This window comes from Schistocerca nitens, chromosome 6, assembly GCF_023898315.1.
Source record: "Schistocerca nitens isolate TAMUIC-IGC-003100 chromosome 6, iqSchNite1.1, whole genome shotgun sequence".
Classification (NCBI taxonomy): domain Eukaryota; kingdom Metazoa; phylum Arthropoda; class Insecta; order Orthoptera; family Acrididae; genus Schistocerca; species Schistocerca nitens.
The window spans coordinates 29,102,490-29,128,736 of record NC_064619.1 but is presented as its reverse complement, the minus strand read 5'-3'; the positions used below and the strand labels follow the sequence as shown (position 1 = coordinate 29,128,736).

General features: G+C 45.0%; 1 protein-coding gene across 1 annotated transcript in view; it reads left to right on the top strand.

Moving 5' to 3' along the window:
- The first annotated feature begins 623 nt into the window (after positions 1-623).
- Positions 624-26,247, top strand: part of LOC126262729 (probable G-protein coupled receptor CG31760) — a 682,895-nt gene continuing 657,271 nt past the window's right edge. Inside the window, exon 1 of the mRNA XM_049959532.1 lies at positions 624-889. Coding sequence (XP_049815489.1) covers positions 624-889 — 266 coding nt within the window. The remainder of the gene's footprint in view (positions 890-26,247) is intronic.

The window sequence follows — 26,247 nt, the reverse complement described above, 5'->3', positions numbered from 1 at the left end:
AGCCACTGACTTGTGCCCAGGCCTGGTGACTGACTAGATAATCTTTTCCATTATACACCCTGTAGTTTTTTAAGCGGTTTTATCTTACGTTCTTACCATTATTGACAAATTCAAGCTACCAGTACTAGGTATGAATAAGTTCATTATATCTTAGTGCTATTTGTGGCACTATCGACGGTATTATTTATAGTGTCACACTCTGATTGATAAATTTCCGTTGCTGAAACAGCCCTGACAAATCACACTTGCTGATCCTAGGAATCCATCTGGATTTCAAATGGTGAAAATCACTCTAAGCACTATGGGACTCAACATTTGAGGTCATCAGTCCCCCTAGACCAACAACTACTTAAACCTAACTTACCTAAGGACATTACACACATCCATGCCAGAGGCAGGATTCGAACCTGCGACAGGAGCAGCAGCGTGGTTCCGGACTGAAGCGCCTAGAACCACTCGGCCACAGTGGCCGGCCATCTGGAGTTCACTACCTGACAAAATAATTTTATTTCTCTTTATAGGACGGGTGAGGAGGTCAAGATTTATATTACCGCCGTCCGAAGGAGACCAGTTGATAACAAAAATGTCCTACCATATTACTTCTTTTTTAACACAACCAAAATATGCCATCTACTTTACTCTACCATTGTCCATTTCTCTGTGCGCCGAGACCCGCGAGTACAAGCTGCGCCGCCGTGTGTGTTGCAGGCTTCAACACGTACACGTTCAACGAGACGGCGCACACGCCGCGGGAGCCGGACGAGATCCTGAGCGTGACGTACGAGGACGGCAAGTGGAGCAAGCCGTACTACGACTGCGGCGGCGGCAACATCTGGATGCTCACCTACACCGTGCCCTTCTTCGGCTACAACGGGTCCTACTTCTTCAAGTAAGTCTCTCCAAGGCCAACTGAGACCACGTAGTACCGTTGGTGGGCAAATACCGTCACGATAAAATTCTACGAGTGGTTTGTTACCAATACCCTCTGTGAATGTCACAGCTACGTAATTTGATTCAATGGGGAAAAATTTAAATTAGTTGCCATATCCAAAATTCTTGAAAAAGTAATGTATTGTAGAGTAGCTTCACACCATTGCAAAAATAAAGTTTTAACAAAATGTCAGTTTGGTTTCCAGAACAGTGTTTCAACGGTAAACGATATATATATTTTCACTAATGAAATATTAATTGCTCTGAGTAACCGGACGTCACCCGTTGGCATTTATGTGGTCTATCAAAGGCTTTTGATTGTGTAAATCATGGAACACTTCTAGATAAGCTCAAGTACTGTGGTATGAATGGGACAGTGCTCAAAATTTTTAAATCATACCTAACTGGAAGAGTGCAGAAAGTTGAAATAAACAGTTCACATAGTATGCAAAAAACTGGTGATTTCTCAAACTGGGGAACAATCAAGAATGGGGTGCCGCAAGGTTCGGTCTTTGGTCCTCTGCTGTTCTTAATATATATTAATGACTTGCCATTCTATATTCATGAAGATGCAAAGCTGGTACGTTTTGCCGATGATACAAGTATAGCTACCACGCCTGACAGACAAGAATTAACTGGTGAAATTTTAAACGATGTTTTTCAGAAAATCATTAACTTGTTCTCTGCAAAAGGGCTCTCATTAAACTTTGACAAAACGCAGTACATACAGTTCCACACAGTAAATGCAATGACACCATTAAATATAGACTTCGATCAGAAATCGGTAGCTAAGGTAGAATATTCAAAATTTCTAGGTGTATGCATTGATGAGGGGTTGAACTTAAAAGAAAACGCACTGAAGACCTGCTTAAACGTTTGAGTTCCGCTACTTATGCTATTAGAGTCATTGCAAATTTTGGCTATATAGATCTCAGTAAATTAGCTTACCACGCCTACTTTCATTCTCTGCTTTGGTATGGCATCATATTCTGGGGTAACTCATCATTGAGTAAAAAAGTGTTCATTGCACAAAACGTGTAATCAGAATAATTGCTGGAGCTCATCCAAGATCATCCTGCAGACACTTATTTAAAGAGCTAGGGATCTCCACTGTAGTCTCACAATCTGAACGAATTCAAAAGTAATAGCAGTGTACATGGCCACAAAACTAGGAGAAAAGATGGTCTTCATTACTCAAGGTTAAATATAACTTTGGCTCAGAAAGAGGTAAATTATGCTGCTACAAAAGTCTTTGGGTCACTTACCTAATAGCAACAAAAGGCTGACAGATAGCCATACAGCATTGAAAAGTAAATTAAAAGAATTTCTGAATGGCAACACCTTCTATGCATTAAATGAATTTTTGGATATAGTAAGTAGGTAATTTCCCCACCCTCCTCCTACAGAGAAAAGAATTAAACATATTTAGTGTCATGTAATAATTTTTGTAACGTAATATCTTGTATATACACCTTTTATTAATCTGACACTTTCCACGCCATTACGAAGTGTCGTATTCATGATCTATGGAACGAGTACTAATTTAAGCTAATCTAATCTAAACCATGAGTGTTTTGAGTGTCGTATTCATGATCTATGGAACGAGTACTAATTTAAGCTAATCTAATCTAAACCATGAGTGTTTTGAGTATCGTATTCATGATCTATGGAACGAGTACTAATTTAAGCTAATCTAATCTAAACCATGAGTGTTTTGTCCAGTTTCGTAATCACTCACAGACGGTGGTCAACGAGCGAAAAGTTCAGGAGAAAGGTATGACATTGCTCGAAGTGAACGTCATTGTTTTATAGCTTGATAATGGATTCACTTTTCGATGCAGTTCCTTCTGAGACCAGTGCACTTCATCCAGTTTCACTGATGGTGTGTAAGCAACGTTCGTGGAGTAAAATTCCGAAAAAACTACAAAATAACCATCTACAGCTGCCATGACCTGTCAATGTGACGGATGGATGCTATAGGTGGAATTTTTAATGGGTCAGTTGGGTCCCTGCAAGGACTGAAGACATGTCTTATGTATTCTTTCTTTGCAATCCAGACCTCATGCCAGTTGTTATTTTTCCCTCATGAATGTGGCCCATAGGAATGGCGAAGCTTTACTAAGCCTTTATATTTTTATCAATAAGAGGAATCCGTATTCACCTCCGGTAACACATTTCAAACATTTCTGCCTGAAAAAAACCGACTTCTCAGTCATTTTTACTTTCTTGTCAGACTTTGAAAACGCTTCCCTTGTGGTTCGGTATCCATACCATCAATACGTACATTATCCGTTCGCTGTGCTGAAACGTTCTGTAAGCGTTTGCCAGCTGGATTGGTAGTCCAGTATATTTTGCTCTGGTTGCATACTATCTGATTTGTAACAGTTGGAATGAACTCTTTCCATATTAAAATCACTTCCTTTTCAGTTTTCTGCCGACGTCCACAGTCTGTCAACTCCTGAAATAATTGGCTTATTATTATATGGGGACTTGCAACTTTACTAAATAGTTCAGTCATTCGTGGATGTTCCACAATTGTTTCTTAATTATAACAGTATTCATTATCGCTACCAAGCCTAAAGTCGAATGTTACTTTCGTGTCTGGAAAGGCTTCCAGAATTCTATCCCTCATTTAGGGCAGTTATTTTCCTCCAGTGCTGCGTCGTCAATTCTTTTATAATTTAGTGTTTTCACTTTGAAACTTCATTAAAAAAACTTCTGCAAACGCATATACCACAACGCAAGTTCAAAGTCTCTATGTACTAGAACGACGGGAAAGGAATAGCGCGAGAAGTCGTAGTAGAGAAAATCAAAACGGAAGATATAATTATATCATGCCTTACAGGCAGTCAGTAAATGCAGCCACCATTAGTCCACATTTAATCCTTTCTACTTCCACTTTTCCCCCATAAGACGAAGTACCTGCAACAGCATTCCTACACGGAAACAGACACGCTCAATGAGTACTGCAAAAACTAGAAACACTTGCTGCCCCTCGCCCCTCCCTTCCCGATTCATGGAGCTGTTCCCTATTCTACGTACTGAAGGCGCACTCTAAATGTAGCATGCATGGCAAATCTCGCAGATCTGAAACATGTTTTAAGCAGCATAACCTTCTTTTTATTTACTGTAGACTTAAATATAAAATCTGTATTTAATTTTTAATTTCTCACTTAGAAACTTCTTGACAGATTGAAACTGTACCGGAGCTGGACTCGAACCTGGGACCTTAACGTTTGGCGGACAAGCACTCTCCTGAGTGAGCTATCCACACACGACTCATGACCCTCACCACTGCTTTACGTCCATAAGAAACTCCGCTACCTTCCAAACGTAAAGAGAAGTTACCCCGCAACTTGCTCTCTTGGGGGAAAAGATATTGCGGACGCAACTAGCGGAAGTAAGGCTGTGACAGCGGGTCGTGAGTCGTACTTGAACAGCTCAATAGATAGACTTGTCTCTGAATGTTTCGAAGCCCGGTATTGCAGGCAGATTAATTCTGACAGTGGATTTCAAGTCAGCGCCAACTTCGCTGCGGAGTTAAAATTCAGTCTAGCCGTGTTCTCTTTACTTTCAACTTATAACCACAAATACTCGTTACATATCAATCCCCCGCCCCCCCCCCCCTCCACCCTCCTACAGTTCACAATAGCGACATTTATTGTGTTAATAATAATAGTATCTTTTGCATCTGATTTGTGGGTCTTCCATACGTGATGAGTGCTACGTCGTCTACGCTTCTCACGCTGAACAATATTCTCAAACCCCTGCCCTGTCCCCTTCTAACGCTGTAAACTGCTATTAAATACATCGCATGTAGTACACGTCACCTGACATCTGATGTCTTCCAGCGTACGAACTGTCGTACAATTCTTTCAACAGATATCTAACGGTGCTGATAACAGAGTCCTAGTGACACGTTTCAGAAAAGTTTGGGAGTAAAGATAACCCTGTTTAATGAGGGACCAGTTTTAATTTTCTTATTACTATGAAGTGTTATAAGTGTTATGAGTGGAACAGGGAATTGTATCTATGCTTTATAGATCTAGAAAAGGCATATGACCGGGTTCCTAGGAGGAAGTTATTGTCTGTTCTACGAGATTATGGAATAGGAGGCAAACTTTTGCAAGCAATTAAAGGTATTTACATGGATAGACAGGCGGCAGTTAGAGTTGACGGTAAATTGAGTTCATGGTTCAGAGTAGTTTCAGGGGTAAGACAAGGTTGCAACCTGTCTCCACTGTTGTTCATATTATTTAGGGATCATATGTTGAAAACAATAGACTGGCGGGGTGAGATTAAGATATGTGAACACAAAATAAGCAGTCTTGCATATGCGGATGACTTAGTTGTGATGGCAGATTCGATTGAAAGTTTTCAAAGTAATATTTCAGAGCTAGATCAGAAATGTAAGGACTATGGTATGAAGATTAGCATCTCCAAAACGAAAGTAATGTCAATGGGAAAGAAATATAAACGGATTGAGTGCCAAATAGGAGGAACAAAGTTAGAACAGGTGGACGGTTTCAAGTACTTAGGATGCTTATTCTCACAGGATGGCAACATAGTGAAAGAACTGGAAGCGAGGTGTAGCAAAACTAATGCAGTGAGCGCTCAGCTACGATCTACTCTCTTCTGCAAGAAGGAAGTCAGTAGCAAGACTGAGTTATCTATGCACTGTTCAATCTTTCGACCAACTTTGTTGTATGGGAGCGAAAGCTGGGTGGATTCAGGTTACCTTATCAACAAGGTTGAGGTTACGGATATGAAAGTAGCTAGGATGATTCCAGGTACTAGTAGATGGGAACAATGGCAGGAGAGTGTCCACAATTAGGAAATCAAAGAAAAACTGGGAATGAACTCTATAGATGTAGCAGTCAGGGCGAACAGGCTTAGATGGTGGGGTCATGTTACACGCATGGGAGCACCAAGGTTACCCAAGAGACTCATGGGTTCAGCAGTAGAGGGTAGGAGGAGTCGGGGCAGACCAAGGAGAAGGTACCTCGATTCGGTTAAGAATGATTTTGGAGTAATAGGTTTAACATCAGAAGAGCCACCAATGTTAGCACTGTATAGGGGATCATGGAGGAATTTTATAAGGGGGCTATGCTCCAGACTGAACGCATCAGTCTTAGATGATGATGATGATTATGATGACATGCAGTTTGTAGACGGAAGAGTGTGAGCTACAACTCGTACATGGCGACTTATTGGCACACAAATTCAACTACATAATCTACACTTCTGGAAATGGAAAAAAGAACACATTGACACCGGTGTGTCAGACCCACCATACTTGCTCCGGACACTGCGAGAGGGCTGTACAAGCAATGATCACACGCACGGCACAGCGGACACACCAGGAACCGCGGTGTTGGCCGTCGAATGGCGCTAGCTGCGCAGCATTTGTGCACCGCCGCCGTCAGTGTCAGCCAGTTTGCCGTGGCATACGGAGCTCCATCGCAGTCTTTCACACTGGTAGCATGCCGCGACAGCGTGGACGTGAACCGTATGTGCAGTTGACGGACTTTGAGCGAGGGCGTATAGTGGGCATGCGGGAGGCCGGGTGGACGTACCGCCGAATTGCTCAACACGTGGGGCGTGAGGTCTCCACAGTACATCGATGTCGTCGCCAGTGGTCGGCGGAAGGTGCACGTGCCCGTCGACCAGGGACCGGACCGCAGCGACGCACGGATGCACGCCAAGACCGTAGGATCCTACGCAGTGCCGTATGGGGCCGCACCGCCACTTCCCAGCAAATTAGGGACACCGTTGCTCCTGGGGTATCGGCGAGGACCATTCGCAACCGTCTCCATGAAGCTGGGCTACGGTCCCGCACACCGTTAGGCCGTCTTCCGCTCACGCCCCAACATCGTGCAGCCCGCCTCCAGTGGTGTCGCGACAGGCGTGAACGGAGGGACGAATGGAGACGTGTCGTCTTCAGCGATGAGAGTCGCTTCTGCCTTGGTGCCAATGATGTTCGTATGCGTGTTTGGCGCCGTGCAGGTGAGCGCCACAATCAGGACTGCATACGACCGAGGCACACAGGGCCAACACCCGGCATCATGGTGTGGGGAGCGATCTCCTACACTGGCCGTACACCACTGGTGATCGTCGAGGGGACACTGAATAGTGCACGGTACATCCAAACCGTCATCGAACCCATCGTTCTACCATTCCTAGACCGGCAAGGGAACTTGCTGTTCCAACAGGACAATGCACGTCCGCAAGTATCCCGTGCCACCCAACGTGCTCAAGAAGGTGTAAGTCAACTACCCTGGCCAGCAAGATCTCCGGATCTGTCCCCCATTGAGCATGTTTGGGACTGGATGAAGCGTCGTCTCACGCGGTCTGCACGTCCAGCACGAACGCTGGTCCAACTGAGGCGCCAGGTGGAAATGGCATGGCAAGCCGTTCCACAGGACTACATCCAGCATCTCTACGATCGTCTCCATGGGAGAATAGCAGCCTGCATTGCTGCGAAAGGTGGATATACACTGTACTAGTGCCGACATTGTGCATGCTCTGTTGCCTGTGTCTATGTGCCTGTGGTTCTGTCAGTGTGATCATGTGATGTATCTGACCCCAGGAATGTGTCAATAAAGTTTCCCCTTCCTGGGACAATGAATTCACGGTGTTCAATTTCCAGGAGTGTATTAGACGTTCCTATTCACATTCACTTTTGGTCAGCATTCACTAATCATCCACAAAGCTTTCTGATAATTAACTCTTCACGTAAAAGATGATAATTACACTGTTTTAATCGCCGGGAGTCCAATATAGTACTGTACATGTATTTAGTCACATATGTCCCACAGTCTTCGTCCAGACGAGCGAATCGGTCCCGACCCGCTGACATATCATCCTCTGGCCGTTTGATGTTTCAAATTGCTTCAAATTTTGTTTGTGTTCTCTAGCTGTAGCGTCACTGGGTGCGGTAAGGAGTGTCATATTATCGGTTCACCGCTCTCCCGGTCGTTAGGTTTCTTGATGTTGGAAACGGGGTTAGTTGGTCGGGCAACTCCTCAGTTGGCGACACGAGACTTAGTGCACCGGGTATCAGTCCACCCACCAAAGACCAATCGCTGCCAGAGCTGGGAATTGAACCCGGATCCCCCTTTCAACTACCGAGACGGACAGTTAGCCATTTTTTTCCCTCATTTCTTTAACAAAAGTATGCTTGCGAAAATCCTTGATACTTCCAGAGTGAGATTTTCACTCTGCAGCGGAGTGTGCGCTGATATGAAACTTCCTGGCAGATCAAAACTGTGTGCCCGACCGAGTTTGGAAGGTAGGAGACGAGGTACTGGCAGAAGTAAAGCTGTGAGTACCGGGCGTCAGTCGTGCTTCGGTAGCTCAGTTGGTAGAGCACTTGCCCGCGAAGGTTCCGAGTTCGAGTCTCGGTCGGGCACACAGTTTTAATCTGCCAGGAAGTTTCATATCAGCGCACACTCCGCTGCAGAGTGAAAATCTCATTCTGGAAACATCCCCCAGGCTGTGGCTAAGCCACGTCTCCGCAATATCCTTTCTTTCAGGAGTGCTAGTTCTGCATGGTTCGCAGGAGAGCTTCTGTAAAGTTTGGAAGGTAGGAGACGATGTACTGGCAGAACTAAAGCTGTGAGTACCGGGCGTGAGTCGTGCTTCGGTAGCTCAGTTGGTAGAGCACTTGCCCGCGAAAGGCAAAGGTCCCGAGTTCGAGTCTCGGTCGGGCACACAGTTTTAATCTGCCAGGAAGTTTCATCCTTGATACTTCATTGTTTAGATTATTGACACACGACGGAAGATGTTAAACGATTCGACCGGAACGATTACAGGAACTGATAAACATGTATATCTTCAGCAGGAAAGAGTAATAGATGAAATTAGTTAAATTGTGGAGTCTTTTATTACGTAAAACAAATACAGCTTCTTATCTACAGGTCAATCACCCAGACTGTCTCGATTAAGATCCTATTTGATTGCATTGTATAACGTTAATACGGCGATGCCATGGTGCCGATATGAATAAAGTGTCAAAGCATTTGTTAATATTCTAGTCAGAAATGTATTACAGGTATTCACTTCATAAGCCAGTTGGTGCGCGATACTGAGTCACGTATTTCCACAGCTTCTGAGGACTTGTCCAAAAGTAAGGGAGCTAAATGTAAGGCAGGATAAAATGATCATATACCATTGCCTGTATAAGCTGTGGAATGATTGATACATAATTATATGTGTACAAAGTGGCCTTGGTTTTCTGACATAACTGAACCGTTGCCCTCGAAACAATGATCAAAAAATTCGTTATATACCGAGCTAAACAGGAGTCGCAGTTAACTCATTTTATACACTCCTGGAAATTGAAATAAGAACACCGTGAATTCATTGTCCCAGGAAGGGGAAACTTTATTGACACATTCCTGGGGTCAGATACATCACATGATCACACTGACAGAACCACAGGCACATAGACACAGGCAACAGAGCATGCAAAATGTCGGCACTAGTACAGTGTATATCCACCTTTCGCAGCAATGCAGGCTGCTATTCTCCCATGGAGACGATCGTAGAGATGCTGGATGTAGTCCTGTGGAACGGCTTGCCATGCCATTTCCACCTGGCGCCTCAGTTGGACCAGCGTTCGTGCTGGACGTGCAGACCGCGTAGGACGACGCTTCATCCAGTCCCAAACATGCTCAATGGGGGACAGATCCGGAGATCTTGCTGGCCAGGGTAGTTGACTTACACCTTCTAGAGCACGTTGGGTGGCACGGGATACATGCGGACGTGCATTGTCCTGTTGGAACAGCAAGTTCCCTTGCCGGTCTAGGAATGGTAGAACGATGGGTTCGATGACGGTTTGGATGTACCGTGCACTATTCAGTGTCCCCTCGACGATCACCAGTGGTGTACGGCCAGTGTACGAGATCGCTCCCCACACCATGATGCCGGGTGTTGGCCCTGTGTGCCTCGGTCGTATGCAGTCCTGATTGTGGCGCTCACCTGCACGGCGCCAAACACGCATACGACCATCACTGGCACCAAGGCAGAAGCGACTCTCATCGCTGAAGACAACACGTCTCCATTCGTCCCTCCATTCACGCCTGTCGCGACACCACTGGAGGCGGGCTGCACGATGTTGGGGCGTGAGCGGAAGACGGCCTAACGGTGTGCGGGACCGTAGCCCAGCTTCATGGAGACGGTTGCGAATGGTCCTCCCCGATACCCCAGGAGCAACAGTGTCCCTAATTTGCTGGGAAGTGGCGGTGCGGTCCCCTACGGCACTGCGTAGGATCCTACGGTCTTGGCGTGCATCCGTGCGTCGCTGCGGTCCGGTCCCAGGTCGACGGGCACGTGCACCTTCCGCCGACCACTGGCGACAACATCGATGTACTGTGGAGACCTCACGCCCCACGTGTTGAGCAATTCGGTGGTACGTCCACCCGGCCTCCCGCATGCCCACTATACGCCCTCGCTCAAAGTCCGTCAACTGCACATACGGTTCACGTCCACGCTGTCGCGGCATGCTACCAGTGTTAAAGACTGCGATGGAGCTCCGTATGCCACGGCAAACTGGCTGACACTGACGGCGGCGGTGCACAAATGCTGCGCAGCTAGCGCCATTCGACGGGCAACACCGCGGTTCCTGGTGTGTCCGCTGTGCCGTGCGTGTGATCATTGCTTGTACAGCCCTCTCGCAGTGTCCGGAGCAAGTGTGGTGGGTCTGACACACCGGTGTCAATGTGTTCTTTTTTCCATTTCCAGGAGTGTAATATTAAAATGCATAATAAATTTGTTTGGTAAATGTTGAAAAAGGGAAGTAAATTTTTGGGCAAACCTGTATTTGGAATCGGATATATTATACAGATAAACATATATCTGGGTGAAACAATTCGCGTGAGTCACACTGTCTTTTTCGGAGAGTTGGAGTTACAGATGGAAAACCTTACAGAAAAGTATGCGCTTGCACCTATGGTCGGAGCTGAAAGCATATTGATAGTTAAAGTACAATCAAGTCTTCAGAATTAAGCATGAAATTACTGAATGTTGGTAAAAATGTCTCTGCGGGTCCTACAGTTCACTCCACTGTTGCGGCTCGGTTTCTCCACGTTGATCTGCAGATGAAGGGAGAAGTGGTTGCAAAATCAATTATTGGTTTCGTAACAAAGACTTATACCTGCGACCGAGCGAGGTGACGCCGTGGTTAGCACACTGGACTCGCATTCGCGAGGACGACCGTTCCATCCCGCGTCCGGCCATCCTGATTTAGGTTTTCGGTGATATCCCTAAATCGCTCCAGGCAAATTCCGGAATGGTTCCTTCGAAATGGCACGGCCGTCTTCTTTCCCCCTCCTTTCCTAATCCAATGACAGCGATGACCTCGCTGTTTGGTCTCTTCCCCCAAACCCAACCCACCTTATACTCGCCGCCAAGTTCGCATCAGCTGGAAAAATGCGCTAATCCCCAGGTCATCAAGTCTGCTTCTTCTCGTAGAGATGCCTCGCAGTATTTCGGCCCCTTCTGCTTCCTAGAAGGAAGTCTCATGTCTCTTCTGTCATAACACCGCGTTTATTGGCAGAGCGATAAATATTCCGAGTGCCGACCAGTGAAAAGTTGTCTTAAAATCAACTGGTCTCCTCTCAAGTGAGTCAGTTAACGAGTAACAAGCGGTCCAACTTTTGGAACTGAAAAACGTGTCCCGCTCTCTTCCCCACACCCCACCCCCGCCTCTCTCTCTCTCTCTCTCTTTCTCTCTCTTTCTATCTCTCTCTCTCTCTATGGCCAATGACGGTGACCCTCTGTAGCACAGCCACATATCTCTCTCCCATCTCTGGATTATTTATGCTCCGCGGTTAAGGTGATTTCATCCTTTGTCTCAAGCATGTTGGTTACCAGTGCTTGTGCTCGGTGTCCTACGTCTTCAAGGTCATCCTAACTTCCACGTTCCTTACTCCACTCACAGATGCTCTCTACAGGTTTCTGTGAATATCGAAAAAGTCCTGTTTCCTACTTTACTGTTCACAAAAGCGTTCTTCCAAGCATTTGCCTAATATGGCTCATCACTCCAACCACTGATACCTCGTTAAAACAGACATCCGTGTCCTGGTACCATGGGAGATGCTATATGTATTGCGACTTTTAGCGTCCAGAGGCTAGAGTGGCTCTCCAAGTCATTGGCCAGTCTGACTGCATGGCGTTGACCCTCGCAGATGTCATCGAGTCCCTTTAATGAATACCCCTGGGGCAGTCCCCCTTTTGGCTGTTATGTCCTGCTGCACTTCCGTTAGCCCACAGCCCAGGGTCACATGCTTCAATGATGGTCGTATGGCATAGCTGGCTGGGAGGCCCCATATGGGGAAGTTCGGCCTCCTAATGCGAGTCTTATTGCAGTCAACACCACAATGAGCGACTCGCGTGCCGGTGATGAGGACGAGTTGATAATGAGGACAACGCAACACCCAGTCCACGAGCTGAGAAAATCTCCAACCCCGCCGGGAATCGAAGCCGGGCCCGCTGCAAGGGATTCAAGCACGCTACAATCCAGCAAAGTAGGCGGACACATGATTCAATCACTGACGCAGGTAAATATTTCATTTATCGGCAGGGGATTAATTATTTCAATTTGATTTGCATTCTTCATTCTTGTTTTAAATCGGTTTTGGGACAGTTTGGGTAAAACTGTCGCATAAGATCTCAAACTGGAAAACTAAACACAAATAAATCTCAAAATTCCTTACAGGGATGAGTTTCAAATTAACATCTGCCAGTGACAATGGGAACGTCCAAGCTGCATATTATTGCTGCCTGTATCTTCGTTATCAAATACATGCAGCATAGTCTTCAGTAATAAAACATGAAGAGCTCATCAAACGTCTTACTGTAGGTCATAAATTATGAGTAAAAAGAGACTCAAATTGTTTTGCGAGGAACAAGTTTTGTATCTAGAGGCGATCAGTATAAATTTAGTCCCTCGACTAGACTATTTGAAGACAAAGATATGATGGTAGTGGTATATGTAGGACACTTAACAGAGACGTCATCAGTGACTATTACTCAAATACACTCCTGGAAATTGAAATAAGAACACCGTGAATTCATTGTGCCAGGAAGGGGAAACTTTATTGACACATTCCTGGGGTCAGATACATCACATGATCACACTGACAGAACCACAGGCACATAGACACAGGCAACAGAGCATGCATAATGTCGGCACTAGTACAGTGTATATCCACCTTTCGCAGCAATGCAGGCTGCTTTCTCCCATGGAGACGATCGTAGAGATGCTGGATGTAGTCCTGTGGAACGGCTTGCCATGCCATTTCCACCTGGCGCCTCAGTTGGACCAGCGTTCGTGCTGGACGTGCAGACCGCGTGAGACGATGCTTCATCCAGTCCCAAACATGCTCAATGGGGGACAGATCCGGAGATCTTGCTGGCCAGGGTAGTTGACTTACACCTTCTAGAGCACGTTGGGTGGCACGGGATATATGCGGACGTGCATTGTCCTGTTGGAACAGCAAGTTCCCTGGCCGTTCTAGGAATGGTAGAACGATGGGTTCGATGACGGTTTGGATGTACCGTGCACTATTCAGTGTCCCCTCGACGATCACCAGTGGTGTACGGCCAGTGTAGGAGATCGCTCCCCACACCATGATGCCGGGTGTTGGCCCTGTGTGCCTCGGTCGTATGCAGTCCTGATTGTGGCGCTCACCTGCACGGCGCCAAACACGCATACGACCATCATTGGCACCAAGGCAGAAGTGACTCTCATCGCTGAAGACGACACGTCTCCATTCGTCCCTCCATTCACGCCTGTCGCGACACCACTGGAGGCGGGCTGCACGATGTTGGGGCGTGAGCGGAAGACGGCCTAACGGTGTGCGGGACCGTAGCCCAGCTTCATGGAGACGGTTGCGAATGGTCCTCGCCGATACCCCAGGAGGAACAGTGTCCCTAATTTGCTGGGAAGTGGCGGTGAGGTCCCCTACGGCACTGCGTAGGATCCTACGGTCTTGGCGTGCATCCGTGCGTCGCTGCGGTCCGGTCCCAGGTTGACGGGCTCGTGCAGCTTCCGCCGACCACTGGCGACAACATCGATGTACTGTGGAGACCTCACGCCCCACGTGTTGAGCAATTCGGCGGTACGTCCACCCGGCCTCCCGCATGCCCACTATACGCCCTCGCTCAAAGTCCGTCAACTGCACATACGGTTCACGTCCACGCTGTCGCGGCATGCTACCAGTGTTAAAGACTGCGATGGAGCTCCGTATGCCACGGCAAACTGGCTGACACTGACGGCGGCGGTGCACAAATGCTGCGCAGCTAGCGCCATTCGACGGCCAACACCGCGGTTCCTGGTGTGTCCGCTGTGCCGTGCGTGTGATCATTGCTTGTACAGCCCTCTCGCAGTGTCCGGAGCAAGCTTGGTGGGTCTGACACACCGGTGTTCTTTTTTCCATTTCCAGGAGTGTATTTATATATGAATGTTGTTTTGTTTTGTGAAAAATATGCACTAAAAGGGAAAATATAAAATGTCTTCAGATATTCTGGGACACTCCCTCTCACTCACACTCACTCTTTCATAGAGAACGCGTAAAGGCATGTGTCTGAAGATGTCAGATCTGCTGCTTTGGTGCCGTTAGCAGCCACTTAGTGCAGAATGTACCTAATCCAGCACTACGTTTACTGAGGGAGAGGTAATTCAACGTAAGTGTCATATACCATTCGTTATGTTTTACGCAGCGTAAAAACGTTAGGATCATATTTTGGGATATACAGAGGCCTGTGACTCACTGAGAGGCCTCGTTATTTATAGTTTTTTCCGGCTACATCAGAAAACTATTTTTCAGTTATGCTACCTTCTGATGCAAAAAATGGCTCTGATCACTATGGGACTTAACATCTGAGGTCATCAGTCCCCTAGAACTTAGAACTACTTAATCCTAAATAACCTAAGGACATCAAACACATCCATTCCAGCGATCGAGCGGTTCCAGACTGAAGCGCCTAGTACTGCTCGGCCACTGCAGCCGGCCATTCTGATGCAGACTGTCTTAACTTAGTATTCTTTCTTGTGACAATTTTCATACATAGAACACTGGCGGCCTTCATTAGCGCCCATTGTTATACAATCAAAACTTAACTTAAATTCTCAAATTATTTATTAGTCACGTGAAATTTTATGTCCCATTCAGCATTCGTGTGCCAGTATGTGGGCCACCATACTAAGTGGAAGCGCAATGTATCCACTTTAAGGCACGGGTATTAATTTATATTTAAGTAACGATATACCAGAAGAAAAGCATGGCAGCAGAGGAGCAGGTGTGCCCGGAGAAGGGGAGGACGTTACAATAAAGTAAATTTAGTGGACAAAATGGAAGGAAAAAGTTAACTGATAGGACCGAGTTGAACTAGTACAGTGTTGACAACATATTAGGAATTGGAACCTCCTTTCCTTTACATTTTTAGCTCTTCATTCATATCAACAGCTTAGGCTGCGGCGATAGGACATGGGTAATGGAGGGTTTACAGGGAGAACACGAAATTACGTTGGAAATTGGAACCTGTCTTCCTCGATATTTTTTGCTCACGCTTCATGTCAACACCTTAGGTTGCGCCAATCAGATAAGGGTAAGGGATGATTTACAGGGAGAACACACTTCGTTGGGAAAACTGAGTGTGTTCCCTAAACGAAATCGTGTTTCTTTATTCTGCGAATACCGAAGTTCCTCAAGTTTATGTCGCAAAATGTTACTTTGAAAGGATAACACTACGTACCACTTTCATTCGTTTATTGAGTCTGTAATCAACAGACTTCATAAGAAAGCCTTGAGGTTACTACGCAGATATTAAGATTTAAATTTATTTTTGCATCTGCTGCATTAATCTTTCACACTTTGAGAGTTCGTTGTAGTCTTTATAATTGTTCAAATCATAATATGTCTCCAAAATGGACGATAATGACTAAATATGACGATATTAAATTTACATTGATTTCATGTGTAATTACGTACACCCTCCGCGAATGAACCGAATAATTACTCATTCGTGCTACACTAGCCCACAGAAAACTTGCATATTCAAATATCGTCGTATCCGGAAACTGTTCAGCAAATTTTGGGGTGACTGGGCTTCACGTGACTGTTCCGTGCGGGAGCCGAACTACGACTCCCAGCTCGCATTTAAGCCCCACAGCAAAATACATCCCCAGCTCGGAATGTTCCAGAGAACTACTGATGCGGACAGGGAATTATTAACGACTTCACTGGGTTCGAATCACTACATAATACCACTGTCGGTATTAGTACCACTTACTAAAGACAGATCTCCTTTTGCACGGAAGGAACACAGCAGAGATATACCGAAATGGGGACTACACTGACAATAACAAGTGAAGCTTTAATGATTTCTATTACGCATCGTATTTTTTTTCTCAGTCATAGGTGAAGAGGTGCTTATTTCCAGAGTAGTATAGCTGAAATTGAGAGGTATACCAAGATTTGTTTAGTGTCATGCAGAAGTTCAACCAAACGCTGTAGTTACGGAAAGATATTAGGAATTTTATATGCTAGGAGAAGTGTTCAGGATATCAGTGACAATAACAGTTGCAGAATGCAACAAGTGAAAATCACATCTATTCTGCCGCTACCCCCATAACTGTGCAATGGAGGTCCTAGCGTTACTTAATAACCCTGAGTTACGTACATACCTTTTGGATGGTTTGATCGCTAGCCCCATTCGTCTGCAGATTTCATTTTTGTGCCACATTTAACAACATTACAGCAGCAAAGAAAATCTGTACTAAAGATGGGAGTAGCTTTTGTTTATTTCAGCTGGATACATTTTCTAAATATCTGAACTCCGTATAAGCGGGACAACGATTTCGCGCCTACTGCCACTGCTCTTCCAAATTAAGTGCTCGTTAAAGATTATTCAGAGATCCTTTTGTGTACAGTAACTGGGTTTCAATGGCTATGACAAGAAGCTTTTCATTAAATCTTTGATCAGCACTCGATGCGATATGAATGTTACCCATGACTTCGTAGGGTCAAATTTAAGACCCATGAGTTTTGTGCATCGTTGTACCGAACAATTCTTGAAAACACAGAAGAAATGTTATTAAAACAGGTACTTAAATACGTATTTATTCTAACTGTATATATGTGACACGCACCAGAAAGCAAGACTAGGGGGAAACCTACGTTTAAATCTTGGGGGACGCCTGAGACCAAAAATTTCTGTAGTGAGAGGTGCCTCAATGTCATCTGTTGTTATAACAGCTGTTGATCTACAGTACTGTACAGCTGTAGAACTTCGTCTGTTTCATTTTCAATTGCATCACATTGACGTCAGCAGTATTTCAGTCGTGCTGAAGTAAAGGAGTATTAAAACAATGTTTGTGGCGTTAATGTCTCAAAAAAATTTATTGATGCAGATGTTGTGCTGTGGTGTTTCCTGAAACTTAATACGTATCAGTGGTGTTTTTTATAAATTTTAAGGTAGGCCATCGGTTGTTTTTGAAAAGTGTAATCTTACGTTTCCTATAATCTGGGTAATGTACCAATCGGTATGCAGCTGTATTCTCGTTTTGCGTTATCGTTCGTGGTTTCTGATTGAATTAAGCTTGGTATCCACTCAGTAAAATATGTCGAGTAAGTCTCCCCCATAACAGTGAAATTAAAGGGCTAGTGTGACCAAACGTACTGAAAATGTCTCTAAGAAACCGATTTGTAATATGTATTTATATATCTAATCTGGCAAGACTAGGGCCACAGGCCTCTCTTACATGTAACCAAGCATTCCGCATATTTTACATTGTATTACTGTAAGCCTGTTATACTACGTTTGGAAAATAAAACATACAATAGTGCATCTAAAATATGACACACAGTTTATATTCATACGTGATAAAAGCAATGGTAATTGCACATTGCGATAATATAGGTTTTTACTTATGAGTGCTTACAGCAGTGGGCTTGGTGAAACGGAGAAAAAGAAGAATGTGATAGCACACAATTAATGAATATAAGGAGAGGGAAGGTGGCGGGACTAATAGAGAGAAAAAAGAGAAAGAAGCAGAACTTAGAGAACTTAAGAGCACTGGGTTAAAGAGTTGACAAAGGGAAAGTTGGTCACATAGGTTAATTTTAGGGAAACGCTATGAGTGTGACAGAAGGAAATGTCGAAACTTTTTCTGAAAAACAGCACGGCATTGAATTGTGCAAAGAGTGCAGGGCAGATTCTTTCAGAGATGGACAGCAGCGACAACGAAGCTGTTTGCATGTGGTTTTGTTTTATGAATAGGCACAGATAGCATATATGAGTGACACCTTGTGTATCGGTTAGGATGGCATGAAAGGTGTTTAATCCCTGATGCGAGGTACAAGGGTACGGGCTCACTGAGAGGCCGGTGAATTAGCACTAGCGTGTGGTAGTCCCGTATCTTTCCTGGCTGCAACCACCCGTACCGGGTGTATGAAGTACTGACATGGCCGCATCGACGAACATTGCAGAAGTAACACATACAAGCATTCGTGGGCAGTTCTAACAGTTTTTTGTTTTCAATACTCGTGCTATGTTCAATTACGTCACAATAGTGGAGGTTCGATAGAACTAGTGATAGCACTAGTTTGCCGTTCTCATCCTGTAGAAGTACGTTCCCGAAATTTTCTGATGGGACAGAGCTAAGCGGAAATCGTCCGGCACTTGGCGCAGGCATTCTCTGCCCAATTTATAATGGTTTTCTGGTACATTGGAATACCGCCATTTTAAGAAGGAGGCAATTGTTCGTGGACTTCTTAACTTATTAATTTCTGATGGGATAAAGGTCTACGTATTACACCCTCAATCCATTATCTCTACCGCCTCTACCGCCTTCCTAGATATTGATGATGTATCTGTTTCGTTGTACTTCATTAGTAACCTACCATTTCCTGACCGCTCCCATCGGCTAGTCCTCTCCGCTATCGTGAGCACCTGCGCAGGTTATCCATTATCCGACGGACTTTGGGGGGGAGGAGGGGGCATAAGCGTTGCCTGTCTATCCTTAATCAAGCTAAATACGTCCTTACCAACCACTGTGTTTTTAAAGGCGAAGAATTTTAGAAGGATTGCCGATATTTCCTAACATCGTTCAGAAAAGAAATTTCTGAGAGGGTTGGCAGGAGGCAGCATGTTGAGGAACCTCTACGAGTGTTGGCAGGGAATGGGCAATTGAAGTGCCTACAGTCTGCCTTGGAGTCTGACTAGGTGAAAGGCCTGCACGTTAAAATATTTTGTAGGAGCTTACTTGTAAGTCGCAAGATCGAGAGCCAGCCGGCGGCCTATGCGAGGGTGGAATAGGACCCTTGCGCTTTGTAGCGCGGGGGTGAGGTTTTAGAAGTTTTGCGCGTATGCAGTCGGGTTCAATATAACTGTCTCCTGAATTTTATGAGGAATTTACCCATTTAACGAGCAAAAATTTGCCAGAAGGGGAAAGGTGTCGTTCTACAACTTGGAGACATCAGCGACCTGGAGGTAGTGTCTGACAGTGGGGCAGAGACGACGAGGTCGTACAGAATACGATAAATTCAATTAGTTCCAGAGCAAACTTGCTGTGCCTTTGTGTGTGTCATTCTCGTTTTTCATTTTAGACAGTTATCAGGTGACATAGATTGTTTGCGGTACTCGTTTTCCAATCCAGTGGTCGTATCTGAGAGTCTTGTGAACGTAGCACAGGGCACTGATTAGTATTATAGAGGAAGTGACTGTTGTAACCCTCACTCGTGAATGGAAGGCTGACGACACTTATTTGGCGTTACTGCATAGTGTAGCAGTACACAGAAATAGTCCTAGTTCGCCACGAAATAATTCGGATGAAGTTTACGGCGCCATACGTAGCTTAATCTTTTTCGCGCACCACTTGGCAATTGTGCCTTCGACAGATTCAAAAAAATGTTTCAAATGGGTCTGAGCACTATGGTACTTAACTTCAGAGGTCATCAGTCCCCTAGAACTTAGAACTACTTAAACCTAACTAACCTAAGGATGTCACACACAGCCATGCCCGAGGCAGGATTCCTACCTGCGACCGTAGCGGTCCCGCGGTTACAGACTGTAGCGCCTAGAACCGCTCGGCCACTCCGACCGGCCCTTCGACTGACGTTGCGAAAGTTCGTTGATGTCGGAGGTGAAATAACTTTTCACGTCTGGGTCTTTCCCGCCACTTCTCAAGGAGACTCAGCAAGGCTTGAGTCGAAAATCTATTGAGTCCCTCTCAGAAATAACATGACTGTTGTTACTCTGCACAGTGGAGCGCTCTGGCACGTACAGTTTGAAACAGTGGGTGGACGGAAAATTATTTACGATATGGGTGCCGAACTTTATAGGAATGAAGTACCGACTGTGAGTTGCAGGTTTTGGGTTGTTCGTAGCGTTAGTGCAGTGACTTGTCGTTAGGCCCGGTACTGGTACGACGACGTAGAGTTGAAACACAAGCATCAATGTGCATCTCAGTCGCAGACAGTCAACAGGGTGAGATGTGCTCTTATGATGATGCTGTTTTTATCAGAAGAACAACAATAGGGCTGCTGGTCTTTGCCAGTACCGAATGTAAAGAAATACGGTGAGGCCTTCTTTTCGCATCGAGGATAAAAAACATTAGTCGGAGGTTCGAATTAACTGGAGAGTTGGGAATTGCTCGTGGGAGAGGCGACAGCCAACAGCGCCACAAATTGCTCAAGAAATTACTGTTTCCATGACTACGAATGCTGGACGCAATGTGCTGTCTCTCCAGCACTGCACGAACTGCATCGCGACAGCTGAACGTTCCGTACTACACCGCTGTTTTGGGCAGCTGCAGAGCAATCTATAATGCGGTTTCAGGCAGTTTCTGATGCAGATGGACGCCATATCGAGCGAAGTATGCAACCTGGGACGTAAATATTTTACGCAATAAATAAATATTGCCTTCTCAAGTTGAAATTAAAATGGTTGATTCGCATGTCCTTGCAAATATTTTCTAGGATAACTTCTTCTTCACCGAGCGAGGTGGCGCAGTGGTTAGACACTGGACTCGCATTCGGGAGGACGACGGTTCAATCCCGCGTCCGGCCATCCTGATTTAGGTTTTCCGTGATTTCCCTAAATCGCTCCAGGCAAATGCCGGGATGGTTCCTTAGAAAGGGCACGGCCGACTTCTTTCCCCATTCTTCCCTACTCCGATGAGACCGATGACCTCGCTGTCTGGTCTCCTTCCCCAAACCAACCAACCAACCAACTTCTTCTTCATGGAGGCCCTATCAAGTAGGGGGAACGGCAGGGCGACGGTCGAGAAAATTCGAAATTCTTTTATTACGGAATTACAATGTTTATTACTGAAAGAATTATTCCCAAAACATTATGCGCCAACACCAAAAAGTAACAATTCTGTGAGCGTTTGAAGTCTAGCGTATACGGCACGCCTCGGTGTTAGAGAACAGGTTCCGCGCTCATGCGCCGTTCATTGCGTCCCTGAGGTGTTTTGAGTTTTGAGTAAATCTGATTTGCTGTGGCGTTGTTCGGGCGGTTTTACTGTAAATGTGAACGGAAATTTTAATAGTTAATTTTGGAGATTCGGTCCTGAATAACATCCAGCCGAAGAGAAATTGTCAAGACTGCTTTAAATTTGGCCGTGTGTATATCCAATGTCGGCCATACTGTATTAATGCACAAGGAAAATACTGTTAAAAGCAGCGAAGAAATGGGCCGGTTCTGTGAAGACAGAGAGCCCAGCGGCGATACTCTCACCGACGAAAAGGGAGTCACGTACGAGGATGAGGGCTTATCAGGTCAAATTAGCATCAAGCTGCCATCCACTAACCGGGGCGGTAATTGTTATGGGCAAGGCATCGATGATATCCCATAAATTTCAAGCTTTGTCCCTTTTTATATCATAAATATTTATCATACAGAAGGTTTAAATTAGCACTGCTTTTAATAATTTTGTTGCGCATGTGTATGCATCCATGGATTTTAATGCGCACGAGTGTCTGGCACATCCCACAAGTGCCCTTTCTCGGCGAAACTATCTGGCCTAGTGCTTTCACACTCTCTTCACGACAATTCATAGGCGAAGTACTGATGCAAAACTGTGTTCGCATCGACCATGTATCCATAATCATGTTGTATAAATGGAGATGATGTCTTACGTACTGACGACGCCTTTGGCACAATTGTTTTATTAATCTCCATTGCAGGATGTAATTTTAGTAAGTGACTAAAAGTTTTGTGCCTGTAATACTGTGGTAATTTTACGGTTACTTAAGCTATAGTGTTTTTTATTTCTCATTTTCGATGCTAAATTTTTGCTAATGTAAGTGTCTTCTTGTTCAGGATATTTTACTTCTGATGAAGGTATATTTATATATACAGAAACCTTGGAGAAGAATTTTAAATAATTATTATCTTGCAACTGTTTTGGCTGTCATCATTTACCGTGAAAAACTAGAAACGTGTTATGCTCAGAATCATGGTTGTCGTCGCCCAAGCTAAAATTTTCATGCGAATTTAATGATTTCGGCCTCCCCTGAAGGAAGGATTTCTCTTCAGTTCATCTGAGACGATTTTTCTTGTTGATTTTCACTATTGTTTACGGGAAAAACAGAGGGATCCCAAAATTACCATTTAAAGTTTTTATTGCAAATCCCTATGATGAACTAAAACTACATCTGTAAGGATCAGGATGAAACGTTAATTTCATGTTTCGGGTAAAGAGAGATGCCCGCACCAGCGTGGTGACCAGACCAAAAGTTCTACTGTCACCTCCGTCAACATGGTAGTTATCTAATCAGTGGATCACAGGATCCTGGGCTATGATGTTATCCGTGAGTCTGGGTAAGATTACGCATTAGAACGGTCCATCAGGTCATAGATTGTGGACGAAACGTGAATGAGGGTAGCGATTTGAAGAGCAGAGGGAAAAAAGTGCCAAGGCTCGTGCCGAGGCAAAAAAAAAAAAAACCTGTGCGACACTGGGATGGGGAGTAAGAGCAGTAGTGGCTTACTAGCTCCGATAGTTCATGTAAGGATGGGTTTGTTAGTGTGCGTATCATGTATCTATACCGTGGCAGTCGACGGCGATGTATCCCGGTCTGCTGCAGCCGCTGTATTCCTGGAACAGTCAAGTTCGTAATACAGGGTGTTACAAAAAGGTACGGCCAAACTTTCAGGAAACATTCCTCAGACACAAATAAAGAAAAGATGTTATGTGGACATATGTCCGGAAACGCTTAATTTCCATGTTAGAGCTCATTTTAGTTTCGTCAGTATGTACTGTACTTCCTCGATTCACCGCCAGTTGGCCCAGTTGAAGGAAGGTAATGTTGACTTCGGTGCTTGTGTTGACATGCGACTCATTGATCTACAGTACTACCATCAAGCACATCAGTACGTAGCATCAACAGGTTAATGATCATCACGAACGTGGTTTTGCAGTCAGTGCAATGTTTACAAATGCGGAGTTGGCAGATGCCCATTTGATGTATGGATTAGCACGGGGCAATAGCCGTGGCGCGGTACGTTTGTATCGAGACAGATTTCCAGAACGAAGGTGTCCCGACAGGAAGACGTTCGAGGCAATTGATCAGCGTCTTAGGGAGCACGGAACATTCCAGCCTATGTCTCGCGACTGGGGAAGACCTAGAACGACGAGGACACCTGCAATGCACAAGGCATTTATTCGTGCAGTTGACGATAACCCTAATGTCAGCGTCAGAGAAGTTGCTGCTGTACAAGGTAACGTTGACCACGTCACTGTATGGAGAGTGCTACGGGAGAACCAGTTGTTTCCGTACCATGTACAGCGTGTGCAGGCACTATCAGCAGCTGATTGGCCTCCACGGGTACACTTCCCCGAATGGTTCATCCAACAATGTGTCAATCCTCATTTCAGTGCAAATGTTCTCTTTACGGATGAGGCTTCATTCGAACGTGATCAAATTGTAAATTTTCGCAATCAACATGTGTGGGCTGACGAGAATCCGCACGCAATTGTGCAATCACAGATTTTCTGTGAACGTATGGGCAGGCATTGTTGGTGATGTCTCGATTGGGCCCCATGTTCTTCCACCTACGCTCAATGGAGCACGTTATCATGATTTCATACGGGATACTCAAACTGTGCTGCTAGAACATGTGCCTTTACAAGTACGACACAACATGTGGTTCATGCACGATAGAGCTTGTAACACCTCCGTTTATTTATCCCGACCTTATCTGATCGAATGGCAGCCCAATAATTATTATTAATGTGACCGTGTACCTAATGGTGCTGGCAATCGGAATTGACTGTTACGGAAGTTGTTACTTTCCAGTTCGTCCTTCTCAATACTGTAATAATGAAATGTCTGGTAACAAGAAAAACACCAACACAGTTTCACTAATTACGAACCTATATTCGTCTCCAAAACACAAAAAGGAGGAGACAGCCACTGCCTTCGTCATACATATCTAATTACGGCTAATCTCAGCACAGGCTTCTTCATTTTCCATTATCATCACACGCTAATCCATCACTGCATCCAACACTGCAATCGAACACTGCAATCCAAGGTGATGCCGGCACGGTAGACGCGAAACCAAAATATCGGCACTAGAAATGTCACTGACCACTTCCGTAATGATACTTCTTCACTTTCCCGGTATTATTTCTAGTACAAAGGGGTCTAACCACGGCGATGGCGACTCCCTCCTCCGTTAAAGCCTTGCATTACAACAACTGGCCTCCACAAACCTCTACCCGATACATGGCACTCGCTCAACTCCACACTCGCTCTCGCAACACGACACAATCGATTGTTCGCCCTATCGACCTGTGCCGAGTGCAAATTTATAGTAAGGGCCTACGGACCCCTACATCCCCGCCCTCGAAAACTTCTTTGGAGCCTCTGGCGTAAAAGAATCGGCAAGGAAATTAGATATTATTACATCTGAACAAAACACACAGTGTAAATAATTAATGAAATTACAATTCACCAAATAATCCCTCGACAACCGTAGTGGGCTGCCTCCACAATAATATTCTACAAAAGGTTATTACATCTCACAAACATGGCATTGTCCAAATCACAATTTTTTTATCAAGCAGCAATAATCCTCTACAGTCCATCTTGAATGTCACACACAACATACAATAAAAAATTATTACGTGAACACATGACATATGAGTTATTACATTACAAATTAGTTGTTACAGGTTTTACACCCATTCTCAGGTAATCGTCGATATGAAATATGAAGCTCTAGTTATAATACATCAGAAAATACAATGCAAATAAGCATTCCCCTTTTTAAAATGTCCGTTTAACAACTGAATGTTCTAAACATGTCTTAGTACGTTTATTCTGGTCCTTGTCGCTCTCACTCCTGACCGGACCTCATCTGGAGTGTCATTCAGTTTTCCGGTCTCTCCGCCTCTTCTATATGCACTGTGTCATTCATTCGCCTATCCCTTCCTCTCTCATGATCTCTTGGTTCTTCGCTCCATCTCCAATCATTTCTCCATTGCCGTTCACCACCATGGTTCCTATACCTATGGCCACCACCTCTTCCTCTATAATCAGACGAATTATTAAAATGATTCCTTTGGTCACTACTTCCCTCTCGGTTTTGATCATTAGCTTGATTGTGTTCCTGTGATCGAACAGATTCCAACTGTTCCAGTATCTCCATCAAGGCCTCCCTATCTTTAATTAGGCTCCCGGATACAGTTTCTTGCATTCTCCGGCTCAATCTTCTTTTTATCGCTGATATCATTATGTCATCACTCAGGGGTTGTCCCAAGGTCTCGTTCAATTCCCACAAATGTTCGGCAAACTCTCTCAACGTTCCTCTCCATGTATTAAGTGACTTGCGGTGTAGTAGGTCCTCAAGTGCTGCACACTCATGACTTTTGGACCAGTATTTCTTCAAGAATTCCCCTTCAAACTGATCATAACTAGTAGTCCCTTCCTTCTTCCTGACTCCCCAAGTGAAGGCCTCACCTTCCATCCTACCTATTGCAAATTGAATCTTGTCTGCGTCTTTGAAATGTGCTGGGAAAACTCCTTTTAACCATTTCATAAATATCATTGGGTGCAACCCTCCTTTCGGTTTAAACTTCTGCCCTGTATTATGTTGGACGTACCGATTATCACTGTTCATCAAGGTAACGACTCTACCTTCCCCAACGGTTAAAGTGGCATTGCTAATTCGTTCATCAATTTCTTCTGTCTTGCTCTCCAATTGTTGCACTCCCTGGTGTAATTGCCTGACCTCCATTGCAACCCTCTTGTTATCCTCTTCTTGTTGCACGGCTAGGGCATTTCTCAGATTGACAGC